Consider the following 13,655-nt stretch of genomic DNA (forward strand, 5'->3'; position numbering starts at 1 on the left):
AGGCATGTGCCACCACACCTGGCGCACTCTTCTTTATATATCCTGACTTCTCTTATGAATGAACATCAATCATAGAAGTTTTTCAGAAGCAAACAAGAAAGAGAAAGCGGAGGGCCGGGGCGGCCTGTGGGTGTCGGGGTGAGCGGCCTGGCCGGGCCCGGCTGTGGTTTCGCCAGCCTGCTCGGCGCCTACTGTCAGGCTGAGGCGCGCTCCAGCTCCTCCACAGTACACAGTCGGCACAAAATGCTCTGCTATGATAAACAAAAACGACAAACTTTTTTTTAAATTTTTATTTGGTGTTAACTCCACAAGAAACAAAAAATCTGTTATTCTGGTGTACGTGAAATCAGAACAATACAACCACGGGAAAAAAATCTCAGCCCAGGAATGGAAACGGATACTTCAGTGCTACGGATATGCAATGCGCTTCACACCACAATGCGTTTCAGCGTTTGCCAACTTTTTTTTTAATGCATTTTGTAATCATCCATTCACAAAAACTAAAAACCACACTTTCAACTGTTGCCGAAAGTCTCTGAGCTTTAGCCACTTAATTACGAAAACAAATCAGTACAGAATCCGTCACCCCTTGGCCCATTCCTGCTCCACCCGCCCCGGGGCAGGCGTCGGCGCTGACCGCTGCAGCCCCGATGAAGGCTCTCAGCTCGAGGCTGCATCGCAAACCTGCTCATCTGGTCTCTGCTTCGTGAGCAGCGACTTCTAGGGTAACCGCCGCTGCAGTGATTTTAGGAATTCACAACTTCCACTTCTTTTTTGCTTTTGCTATTAAATTATAGTTCAGTGCAGATGCTAATCAGTTTTTAGGAAGCTCCAGAAGAAAGGAAAATACATAACAACTTATCTGATGTCTGTAAATAAATAACAGCAACATAAAACCTTACCCATGCACACACACACACGCGCATACACGCACGTGCACACACGCGCACACACACCACTGTAAAGTGTCTAAGATGTGCTGTGTAAAAGTGAACCCTAAAAGGGAGGTGGGACGGAGCCCGGCGAGCACACAGGGCTGCTCAGGGAGAGAAGTGTGACACGGAAACTCAAGAACCCACAGCCTATGTGGTGTTTTTTGCGCTATCAGTTGAGAAAAAGGTGACAAGCCCAAACGCTCGGAGCGAACCACGGGCAGCTCAGCTTGCTGCCTGTGAAGACTAGTGGTGAGGCTGTTGGGGCCGTGGCAGGCTTCTCCGCCATTCCTGAGGTTACAGACACACGCAACTGACTGCACGGAGTAGATGTTTTCTAAGAGGATGAATTGGTTAAAAAAGAAGAACTTAAAATGTTTAGGTTTTGCCAAGATGGCCCCTCCTGGCTTGATCCTGCCACACAGTGTCACTAGAGGAGGTGAGCAGAAGGTATAGATGTGAAAGACAGACTGACTCCCTGGGGTCACCAAGACATGGTGACGACCCTAACAGCAATCATAGGGGCACGTGGAGAAGCACAGCCAGCTGGCCATGGCACGCAGAACTTGCCCAGCACATCCTCTCAGACACGGACAAGAGCAGCCACACCACACCACACCACACAAGCAGCCAGCTGCAGCAGCCAAAGGTTTCTGTGGGGTGACCGGGCCTTTATTCCATGTCCAACGCTCACAACTTCAAGTTTTGGGGACTCTGATTCAATAGTCACTAGAAAAAGCACAATCTGCAACCAAGGTCCGCCCCTGGGCTCACAACTCTATGGAGAGCCTCGCCTGCATTTCGGGGTGGACGCACTGTGACACCCACCGGGCAGGCGGGGCAGGCATTCTGATCTCATGCCCCAAATCCTTGGCATCCTCAGTTAGCAAGAAACACACACCACAGTATCTCATGATACTTCAGGGGGCAATCCCAGGGTAGGAAACACAGCATTCTGAAAGTCTAAACACACGCACACCCTTGCGGCTCTTACTGCCATGTTCATGAGATTCTACTGCATGGAGACGGGGAGAGTCACCTACGCTTCCCTCCCGCCCCCAGAAAGGACTGACCCGCTGCAGGGTGAGAATGATCTCCCAGCGCTTAGAGAACAGAGCTAATTGTTCCGAAGCTGAAGTCTCTGAACAGCAGAAGTGGCGCTGGCAGCGTAGGATGGACAAGTGACAGTGATGCCATCACAGTGCAAGGGAGAGGCCTGCGGCTACGAGGCAAGAGCAGCGACACCTCTAGGACAAGCACATGCACACCCACTCTGGATCGGACAGCACATCTAGTCTATTCAATAGCCAAGAATGCACAGCTGGGAAAGAAATCTTCAACAGGACAGCTGTCCTCAACGCTAAAATAAGCAAGAAGAAAGAATCACGATCAGAATCAGTTACTCGAAGAAACCTATGTTGTTGCTTTAGATGAACAGGCCTCCCAAAGGGGCAGTTTCCCATCACACAGTGTTTAGAAAGTGCTCGCACTAGGTGCGAGGTCAGAGGTGAGTCCGGGAGAAGAGCGCCTCCTCGCGAGTGCCCACCCACTCGCCACTGCCATCGGAGCCCGAGTCTCCGGGGTCGGAGCTGGCGCTGGAGCGCGTCTTCCTGCGGAGGCCGTTTGCCCGGGCCCCAGGATCACTCTCTCCGGTGCATCGTGCCTCATAGACAGAAGACACCTGCAAGGCAAGACGCAGTTTCAAACAATGAGAACTCAGAGTCCTCGCAAGGAGCTGTGATACTCTGCCCTTTCCACAGAGGATGCGAGCTGCGGTGTGCTGTTGTGGAGAGGCAGAGCCCTGGAGAGCTGCCTGCTGCAGAGCAAGCCGCTATCCCTCCCTACTGCCTGAAGGACTCCACACCCGGTCTACGCTGCCCAGGCACCTAGACAAGCGTGGTCACATCAGTCCAGGCTAAGGGAGCACTTCCACTTTCCGCCAGACTCCCACTGCAGGACTCCCGCTGCTGCGAGGACGCACAGACAGGCCCTTCCAGGCTCACAGCCCAGGGGAGGACATGGACAGGCAAACCGACACACACAAGCCCAGACTGCACATGACCATGTGCTGGGGTAGAGCCCAGGGACAGCGTGGCAGAGGCAGAGGGACTGGCGGGCACAGCCGCCCCAAGGCTGCTGTGATCTGGGGTCCTACCCTCACCTAGTGATTTTTAGGGCGAACTCTTTCTTGGCTGCAGTCTCCTGTGTCAGATGGCGAGCACCTCTGGCCCCCAGGACAGGAGTGTGAGTAGCAGCCCCTGCCAACCACGGAAGCTAGCACGGCCTCCCCAAACCCGTCTCTGAGACTGGTACTAGCCCCACCCCATCTCCAAGTGGCAGCACTGCCCCATGGAGAACTGGGACAGGAGCACAGGGAAGACAGAGTGAGGTGCCAGGAGGGGATGTGAGACCAGGGGGGCGAACACACAGGTCAGAGGCACAGCAGGAGTCCACATTTGCCAAGCACAGCGGGCAGGAGTCGGGCCTGGCCTCAGACTGCAGCTCGCAGCCTGGGTCTGCACTGCCTGACTCCCTGCTCTCACTTTTGGGGGCTTGGTGTTCTACTCTGCACATCGTGCAGGCTGGGCGGCACTTGTGAGCATGCAGGCAGCACCGAGGCACTGTCAGGTGAGGAGCGGGGTGGCCGTCTGAGTAGGGCAGAGAGGATGGGGCGGCAGGTGGCCTCTGTGGAGATGACAGGGGAAGTGGGTCAGGGCTGGAGACTGACGGGGGATGGCACGGGTCACTTGCCCAGAGGGGAGCAGGGGTACCAGCACCATAGGGTGCTCCGGAGCACAACTGTTATAGGGACAACCAACACCAGGAAGCCAGTAGAGTTTCTTGAGAGCCCACTGTGGGCCCACCTGCCTGGGGAAGGCCGTGCCAAGGCCAACTGGCCCATGTTGCCCTCTAGGCATTTCTGAGGTGGCCCAAGGCAGACACCATGGATGTGGCCACACGCATTCGGTGGCCACGGACAGGGCAGTGTGCATCCCACAGAGGCGGGGACAGGGGCAAGCACAGCACCCAACGCGGTGCACTCCGAGGCCGGGAGGAGGGGTGTGGGGTCAGCTCTGTGTTCACTCCAGAGGCACAGTGGGAAGGAAAAGGCCAGAGGGAGGGGCTCTGCCCACAGAGCTGGGGACCTGGGCGGGCATATGACTAGAGCACAGGAGGGGCGGCCGTTTCTAAGTTAACAGCAAGGAGGACAATCCACTTACCCTATTAAAATCTAACAGATGCTCTTCATTACTGGGCATTTCTTTAACATCTGGATATTCTTCTATACCATTCTCTCCCTTGGCATTTGTATAACATTCTTAGTCATTGTGAATGGAGAAGGGAAAAGAGGGAGAGGGGAAATTCCATTAAGGCACAGTTACGAAACATTCCTGTTCCCTCCTCACTGCAAAGGGAGGCCTCCCAACCCTCTGGAGAGTCTGTGTAGCCACGAAAAGGACAGCCAGCCAGGTGCACTTGACAAAATCATGACACAATAAAAAATTCTCAGGCCACACTGCTTAGTGAGTTAAAAAAGGAAAAAACTGGCCAGCTAAACATACACCCTGTGATTCTACCTGAGGCTTTCGTTCAACAAGTACACTCTATACCTAGACTGTGACAGGCCCTGGGGACTCAGGATGAGGAAGACCATCGGGTCTGTGTTCTCCAGGACAGACGCACAGGGAAGGAGACAGATACCACCTTGGGAATGCTGCTCATGAGTATGGGACAGGAGCTGCAGACAACACAGGGTCATACCAGGGGGCTCCCTGACAACACCAGGCCGCTGCATGTGCAGCACCTCTGGAGAATGGAGAGAGGAGTGAGACTCCGGGTTTGACGGGAGAGATGGACCACAGCACAGGAGGCACACGCAGGCTGGATCACAAACTTACAGGAAGTCCCTCCTTCTCCACCCAGGCTGCACTTCCAAGTCCCCAGGGCAGCTCTGGAAACCCCAACCTTCAGAGGTTCCCAGGAGACTGCTCTGGGGAAACCGGACAGTGGTGCTTCCTGAGGCACACAGAAGGCAGCACCTGGCTCTGACGTCTGCTCAGACAAGCAAGTCCTCTAAGGCCCCTTGCGCTAGTAGAGTTATCAGAAGGTGGCAATGAGATGCCACACCCACCCTGTGCCCAAGCCCCAGAGGAGCAGGCCAGCCCTAGGTAAGGGCAAGGTCTCCCGGGACACTGCACAGCAGGTTGGTCGCGAGCACTGAAGCCACCAGCTTGGGTTCCTGAGAATCTCCTAGGCTCTGGTGTCCTACAAGTAGATTCCAGGAGGTGCTGCTCACTCGTGCTGAGGGCTCTTGGGATACAGGTTTTTTTCTTTGTTTTTGTTTTTTTTTCCGGTACCGGGAATTGAACTCACGACCTTGCACTTGCCAGGCAGGCACTGTGCCGCTGAGCTAAATGCCCAGCCCTGGGATACAGGTATTACCTACTCTCTCCTGGCCCTGGCCTTCCCTGCACCTCCCAGGGCTCTGAGCAGGCAGAAAGAGGTGCCACGTGGGAGGTGGTACAGTAACAGCCACAGGGACCAGTCCAGGACAATGGCTTTGGGGCTGCTGTGGAAGCCACCATCCCTGAGGAGGCTGGGGACCTTGCTTTACCTCCACCCAAGCGCCCACAACCTACCCCCACCCCACTGGGGCTGCAGGGGAGGGGTGTCCTCTGGATGAAGACAGGCATGGGGATGGTGGGGGAGACCCCTAGGCAGTCACTAAGAAGGCCCGATACTCAACTCTGTCCCAATTTTCCAGTGACATTCCTAGGAACAGGCCCCAGGTTTTTTTTGTTTTTTCTCCAGTACCGGGAACGGAACTCACGACCTTGCGCTTGCCAGGCAGGCGCTTTTGCCGCTGAGCTAAATCCCCAGCCCCTTAGGCCCCAGGTTTTTTGAGTGACAATGTGCAGTTGGTGCTGTTCAAAGGTCTTTACCCCTCGTGACTACCACACCAGGCAGCATTCCTTTCAGCTTCCTTTACCAATCAAGGCAACAAAGGTACAGAGAGGTCCATCGCTGTCCAGGTCTGGCAGCTGGGCCCAGTGGCTCCGGCTCAGCTTGTCTCAGCTCAGCTCAGCTGTGCTCTCCAGCACAGGCCTAATACTGTGAGCTGTTGCCGGCCAGGGCTCTCTCTCCAAGGCTGTAGCCACACACACCCCAGCAACAGCTCAGCTGCCCCAGCTCTGCACAGCTGGGCACTGCTGAAGGGCAGCACCAGTGTCTGAAAGCCTTCTGTGTACTGCTACTGCACCGACCCAGCAGGCAGCCCTGGCTGGCACAAGGTTTCAGTCTATTCCTCAAGCTCCTCCTCAGAAGGCGTCTGGCCAGCAGGACAGGACAAATTTGTCTCTGCATTCCCAGAGCCCAGAGCAGTACCAGCCCAGGGAAGGCATACACTTGCTGTAGGAAGCACCATGTGTGAGGGCAGCAGGGGCCAGGTGCCAAAAGGGTATGCTCAGGCCAGACAGGCACAGTGGCAACTGGTCCCAACTCCCTGGCTCCGACTCCCTACCCTACTGTCAGCAGGGATGGGGCAGTGACAAGTGACCCCAGCTCCTGGGCTCTATCTTCTTGCCCTCCTGCCAGTGAGGACACTCCCTGTGCACGGATGCTGAGAGCTCCGCGGCTGGCACTGGCTGAGCAGCATGCTCTTGCTTGTGATTAATCATTTGTACCCTCTGCTGGGCGTGTGAGTGGACGCTTTCCTGGCAAAGCCCCTCCTGAGGCCACTGCAAGCCACCACAGGGGCTGACTGCACACACATCACTGACATTCAGGCACTGCGAACTCCTCTCCAAACCACTTCATACACAGCACTCCGCAGAACAATCACTGGCCCAGACCTGCCAGAGACTGCAGGGCTGACCCAGGACTTAGGAGCTGAGCTGGACTGGACTCCTGCCAACCAGTGACAGATGCTGCCCCAGGCCAAGGAAGCACGGGTGCAGGGCTGTCTGAAAACCCCCACGTGGAGTGGTCGAGTGCCACAAGGCAACACCTTTCCTCCCCCTCGGGCTTCTCCCTGTGCATACAGCTCCAACACTGCCATTCATGTCTTGTTAGCTGCACTGATGTCTCTGGCACTCACAGAGGGAAGGTCCGTGCTGCTAGAACCCTGAAAGCTCCTGGCACGAGCACAGGGCACTGTGCATAGGTCAAAACTTCCAGCACACATACCTGGCCCAATGACTGTGCTGCAGCACATGGGTAAACCACTGACCTTGCAACACTGCTTCCTCCACTGAAAAAAGGCAGTACCTCATACACTCCTGCAGGAGCCACACAAACGAACACCTTCCAGGTAGCAAAGGGCTGCCCAGATACTCACTAAGGTGAGTGAGCAGCAACCATGGAAGAAACAGACACTAAGACTCAGCTCTCCACCTCCTTACGACTCCACTAGACCTCTGGGCAGGACAGCAGGATATGGGAAGAAGCCCTCTGTGGCTACTGCACAGAGAAAGACTTCCAAGGAAGAGTCCAACAGCCAATCCTGGCAGGCTATGTGGGCACACACTGTGGCTAAGGAGGGAAGCCACTGTCTCCAAGTTAACTGCAGTCCAATCGGGGAAGACATGAGGGATGTGAATGCATAAACAGGCACAAAAGACTGCCATAATCCCCAGGCTCTGATAGCAAGGACTGACTGCCCCAGACACAATGGGAGCAGGAAGCCCAGCAAGTTGCACGCCTGCCAAGCTTGACTGCCTGAGCCCACCCAGCAAGGTCATTTCCTTGGCCTGTTTCTCCCAGGATTGCTGGTCCTACAGCTTCTGCAGGTGCTCACTCAGAACTGTCCGGGAGCAAACTCCTCCTCCTCACAGTCAGCCCCTGCTCTCAGCATCCTTACCAGTCTCCCAAGCTCTCTGCATCTGCACCCCCTGCTGCCCCCTCACTCCTAAGCTGCTGCTGGAGGCCCGGCAGGTGCCCAGGAACCTTTTCATGCTGTCTCTAGCACAGCCAGAAGCATTCTCAGCACGCACCCAAGCCTGACACCGCCACAATAAGATCCTTTACAGCCACCCCTCCCTGCACACTGAATGCTTCTAAGGCAGCCAAGCTCTCCACCCTCCTGACAGGCTCCTCCCAGCCGTTGCTCTGAACTCAGCTACAACCTTGCTGAGCCCCACAGCTTCCTGCTTCTTGAGCTGCCATACATCCTTCTGCCTTCTTCCAGCTGGGACTGCCAGATGACCTCTTCCTCCATGAGCCAGGGTGGCTGGGACATCTCTCACCAAAGGATGCTTATGCTTTCCTAACTTCCAAGCTTTTCCCCTCTCTCAGCCCATGGGTGAATTCTCACTCACTTCTGTGTTCTGGAGTGCAACCAAGTGCTGACCACAAAGAAACCTCTTGGTAAGCAGGCCTCAGACTGACACTCTTGGGAATTTACTGCTCTTAGTGAAACAGACGTCTGAATGAGTTAATGGATGGACACAGGTCTTCTTACCTTCACATTCTGATGCAGGAAAAAGGGGAGAGTACAAGGCCTTTTCCCACCAGATCTGCTTTTCTTGACTTCTACTCATTTCTTGCACATCAGTGTTCAATCCAGGAAACTATTTAGATTAAAATCAAATGTAGAATACATTTGTAAACTTTCAGCACACAGTAAAAAATTCCAGGCGTACTACTTACTATACACTCAGGATTTTAAATGGATGATTTTACTGTTGTAGGTAAGGTGAAAAGAAAAAGCCAATGTGTTCACAGCAAATAAAGGACATTTTCTTTCCTTTAAAAAAAAAAAAAAAAAAGACATGGTCTCACTACATAGCCCAAGCTGGCCTCACACTCACAACCCTGCCTCTGCCTCTGCTCCCAAACGCTGGGATTATGGGAGTGTGCCATTACACTTGGCTGGAAGTTTTCTTTAAAAGCACCTATTACCTCACAAGGCTGAAGCAGGAGGATCACCATGAGTTTGAGGCTAGCTTGGGCTACACAGTGACTTCAAGATGAGCCTAAACTACATAATGAGACTCTGCCTTTAATGGTGGGAGAAAAAAAAAAAAAAGAAAAAAATCAAGATGAGCCTAAACTACATAATGAGACTCTGCCTTTAATGGTGGGAGAAAAAAAAAAAAACAAGCACAAATTGGATGTGGAACTAAAATCTTAACAATACTACTACTGCTCAGAGAAAACTGAATAACTGCTACAAGAAAGGGCATAAGAAGAGATATTCTCAAATGAAGACCAATGCCTAGATTTCAGAAGTGCATGCAGATTGTAACCCGGCGGCCTGAAAATCAAGGGCTCCACAGGGAACAAGGGGTCCTCTTCTCACATAACCAAGCAGAAGAGGGAGTGTGAAAAAAAAAAGGAATAGAAGGAAAATTCCCATAAGCAGAGTTATTGACCTGAGTGCCTTTATAATAAATCTGCTCAGATAACCACCAGAAGAACGCTGAGATTTAAACACACACACATTATGAATTTAGTAACTTCAGCTCAAAACAGGACAAAGTGATCCAAAGGAAATGAGGGGAGGACCACAGAGCTGGAAGGCTTGCGCCCCACAGCCCATGTGCCCACAGCAGTGTGGAGGGCACTGGCCACACAAGAGGGGCCACATCTGAGTTGGTGCCATCCTTTACAAGGCCAGCTGCGTTTGGCATCTGGTATGCAGGCTGGCAGGACAACCCCCTTCTCACACCTTCTTCGTTGTGCCTGGGAGGCAGCGTGCCAGTGAGCTCCCCCAGGCCGAGGTCCAGGAACATCTCTAACTACCAGAGCTGTTGTACTGTGCTTGCAATGGAGAGACATGAACACTGCTCTTACACAGGTCATCATGGGTCCGTTTAAAATTAGAACTGTTTTAGTAACTAAGGAATTCAATCCGTGATCTAATTTGAACCGAGTTAACGATTCAATTCTTTTTCCTTTTTTTGGTACTGGGAATCGAACTCAGGACCTTGTGCTTGCCAGGCAGGTGCTTGTGCCACTGAGCTAGATCCCCGAGCCAAGATTCAATTCTCGAGTAAGGTTTTGTTATGCTTTTAACTATAAAATATTTCATGGGTTTAAAATTGCTTGGTTCAGTAACATGCTCTTTATCATGTAACTAAATGGGAAACACATTTCAAACTTTCATTTTCGCTCAGCGTAACTTTTCAGAAATACTCCTAAATCAGGAACTGAAGAAGAACTGTACTGTCTACCCAGTGTTATCAGTGAATCGTCACTACTCTGTCCTGCAACTTCGCCTAACAAGGAAAGTGAGTATTGTTGTTAGGTAAACAGATATCACGGCCCAGGGAACCTCAGGTCTGCGCTGAATGCACACGAGGCTGCTTCCTACAAGGCTGATTCAGGTGGAGATGGCACCAGCACCGGAAGCCCTTGCAGAAAGCCCTTAGCTGTTCTGTGGTTACTGGCAGCTAGTTAGGCCGCCAGGGAGAAAGAATCCCCTGGGCAGAATCCTCTTCTTCACCCCAAGACACTCACGGAGAGAGATCACTTTGGAGGCCAGAGTTTCTGCCTGACTTCCTGTCTACCGGTTTTATTAGTGTGAGTTTAATTACACTGCTTATCTTTTCATTCTTTCTTGAGACAGTTAAGGAGGTGAGGACAAGAGCTCCTTCGGAGGACTGGGCATGGTGACGAAGCAGACTGGCGGCACATGCCAAGATGGGTCAGGTGCCATGGGAGCACACTGGCTGTCTCTTAAGGCCAGGACACTGTCCTGCTTATCTCGCTCTGCTAGGCACTGCCAGATGCTCTCCAGTATCTGGGAAAACTGTCTCTGGGCTGGTCTCTGACTGCCGAGCACCTCACTGCCCCGTCTCCTGCGGAGACCACTGGCAAGAACTGAAGGGTTCCTGCAGTAACTTTAGAAGCCATTTCGGCACTCTCCGTAAGGGTCAACCCCTACAGCAGGGACCAAGGTCTTCTGTTTCCTGCTACAGTGAACACAGGCAGGGTGCATGCACCCTTTTATGGCATCTTTCTACTCAGCTGTTTCAACTTTTAGGTCACATAGCAGGGATGACTGCTTCTTCACTCACTCAATGTCTGCCTACTGTATTAACGCAACTTCTGGTTTGCTTGTGGTGGAAAAGAACGCAAACAAAAACCACCACAGAAAACAAACAAAAAGTGAACTACAGTTAACTAAAGGCAGAGCGGAAGAGAACAGGACTGCCCGGAGGAGGTGCACAGTGGTCTGGCTGGCTGCACACCCTCAGCTCCAAGTACTTCCTCCACAGCAGCTCTGTGTGGAGCCTCACCACGCTTATTCAACAAGGCTAGCACCTCCCGGCACTCCCAAACACACATGCCTCGCCCAGGTCTTCTTACGTGGATGAACTTATGTTCCAACATAGCCTGTAACTTCATGTGCTTGCTGTCAGCTCCCTGAGGGTGGGTGCAGGCAGCTCCACAAATGTGACTGTCCATCCCAAGCACCTAGGATAGTACCTGGTATAGTAGACATTCAGTGTATGCATTCAATGAATGGATGAAATGGGGAAAGAAAAAAGGGCACAATCAAAAAGGCCTGACAAGAAATGCTTTTAGCAACAGACATCACCTTCAGTAGTACTTATGAAGACAGAAGTCAGGCAGAGCAAACAGAGGCGCACATGCTCACCCACACCCTAGTTCAGGTGGAGAGGAAGCCACTTGAGCTCCAGCGCCCCTCTGCTACAGGCAGTTCCCAGTCACCTGGGTTGCAAAAGGAAAGGGAACTGACAGGCCTCTCAACAAGAGGAGAGGGAAGTGCACCGAGACCCGAGCAGCACCGAGCTGCCTGTTTTCACCCCCCTGCTCACGCTGTGTGGAGGAGCGGGTGGAGCTCAGATTCTGTCCCTTCCTGTGGGATCTGGGCAGGCCTCCTGCCCCTCCAAGCCTATGTGGCCTTCGCAGTCAAGAGAGAAATGAACACACGTGGGTATCCAGTGGGGCGTGGAGACAAAGCCCTGTTACGGGTGGACTGTGTGGCATACAATACGGGTGACCTTCACAGCACAGTGCCCACATGGCAAGATGGCCTCCTCTCCAGAGCTGGACTGGTCAGTCCTCAGAGTCAGGGTCTAAGCCTTCCGCTGCTTTTCTGAGCTTCAAGATGCCTGACACTTAGTGGGCAACCACGGCAACAGGGAGACACTTTCAACACAAACTTAGGGAACCAACAAACAATGCAGCACACTGCTTCCTCTGTGCTACTCCCGACTCTGGCCTACACTGAGAGCACAGCACGCTCGTGTGCCCCATGCCCCTTAGCAGCCCACGCCCCTCTCCCTGGCTGTGCTGTCCCACTTACCACACTGCCTAAAACACAGCTGGCTCTAAGACCCTGGAAGACAAGGAACTGGCCACTTAAATTATGATGCATCCATATACTGGAGCATGTAAAAGATAAAAAAGGGCGATTACAGTAAAATGCCATTTCAGTCAAAAAGAAAGAATAGGAGGAAATATATGTGGTTATGTATTTACTTATTCATGCAGGAATATCCTCGGAGGGCCCACCACAATTCACACTAGTGATGGCTCTTGGGGACAGGGCTCGACACTGTGTACACCCTTCTTGGAACTTCTCAAAAGAAACTATTTGCAAACTGGTCTTCTTGCCTAGACTGAACTTGTCATAGGCAATGACAAAGTCTTGTTCGTTACAATTCCTGTACCAGGCATTGTAGCAGGCATTCAGTAAATGTCCACTGAGTTAACTTTTGGGGAAACTCCCAGACAGCAGTTTTGGTGGTAAACCTACTAGAACTGCAGAGCAATCCTGCTTGCTCTGGAAGAGATGGGGTGCTGGTGCCTTTGAATGAAGCCCTGGGAAGAATGGTTTCACTTGAGAAAGGGGAAGGAGCGTCCTCCAACGAGCTGCGCAGGACAACCAAACAAAGGGACAGGGAAGGGCACAGCATCTAGTCCTGGCCTGGTCCCAAACGGTTTCTTCAGGCTACTCTGTCCAGTTCTTCAACCCAGCGCCACACCTCAGTGTTGCTGCTGAGACCTGGGTACCCCCAACACCTGACTCCCAGACACCCAGGAATGTCCTCTGGAAGCTAAGGCCTTCCAGGAAAACCCAGAATTCCAATAACAGGTAAATACATCAACATACTAGAAAGCGAAGGAATATGGTAGTGATATGACGCAGACTCTTGCTTCTTTCCTCTTTTTCTTTCTTCCCAATCTGGAACCAGGTGAAATACAAAGTACATAAAGGACTATTTACGGAGGAAAAGGGGGGCAATAAACAACAGATAAAGGCTATCAACTTACAGTGCTTGCTTACAGTGCAGATTTGAGTATTTGAAGGGACTAAGATCATCCCCCTATGGGTTCCTAGTGGCACCGACCTTGGAGTAACCCAGGATGCCTAAACTGTGGGCAAGCAGCTGGACACCTGGGCACTGAGTAAGGCACGGGCCATAGTCATGAGAAAACTGATAACCACACATGACACACATAACATGGGAAATGCAATAAAAAGGAGGCATCAAAAACAGAAAAATGAAGATAAGGAAGGAATTAATTCTGAGGGGTCAGAGTGGAGGAGGGAGAGAGTGTCGGTGAAGGAGGTGGTGTGCGGACAGCCTTGTGGTAAGGATGGGATTCAGCATCCAGGGAGACGGGAAGGAGGCAGTGCTCGCTGCTGCACCGCAGGGGCGTGACCTCTAGACGGCTGCAACTCTGCCCAGCAAGCTGCTACTGGAGAAAGGCCAGGCACTGTTTTGTCAAATAATGCTGAAAAGTGGG

The 13,655-nt window shown here is 52.4% G+C and overlaps 1 protein-coding gene across 1 annotated transcript in view; it reads right to left on the reverse strand.

Moving 5' to 3' along the window:
• Positions 1-275: 275 nt before the first annotated feature.
• Positions 276-13,655, reverse strand: part of Kiaa0232 (KIAA0232 ortholog) — a gene marked incomplete at its 5' end in the record, with an annotated part of 49,101 nt that continues 35,721 nt past the window's right edge. The window contains 4 exon segments of the mRNA XM_013506822.1: positions 276-2,613; positions 4,154-4,251; positions 8,392-8,500; positions 13,018-13,089. Coding sequence (XP_013362276.1) covers positions 2,434-2,613; positions 4,154-4,251; positions 8,392-8,500; positions 13,018-13,089 — 459 coding nt within the window. The 3' untranslated portion in view covers positions 276-2,433.

The sequence above is a fragment of the Chinchilla lanigera genome, unplaced genomic scaffold, assembly GCF_000276665.1.
Source record: "Chinchilla lanigera isolate Chin_1 unplaced genomic scaffold, ChiLan1.0 scaffold00113, whole genome shotgun sequence".
NCBI lineage: Eukaryota > Metazoa > Chordata > Mammalia > Rodentia > Chinchillidae > Chinchilla > Chinchilla lanigera.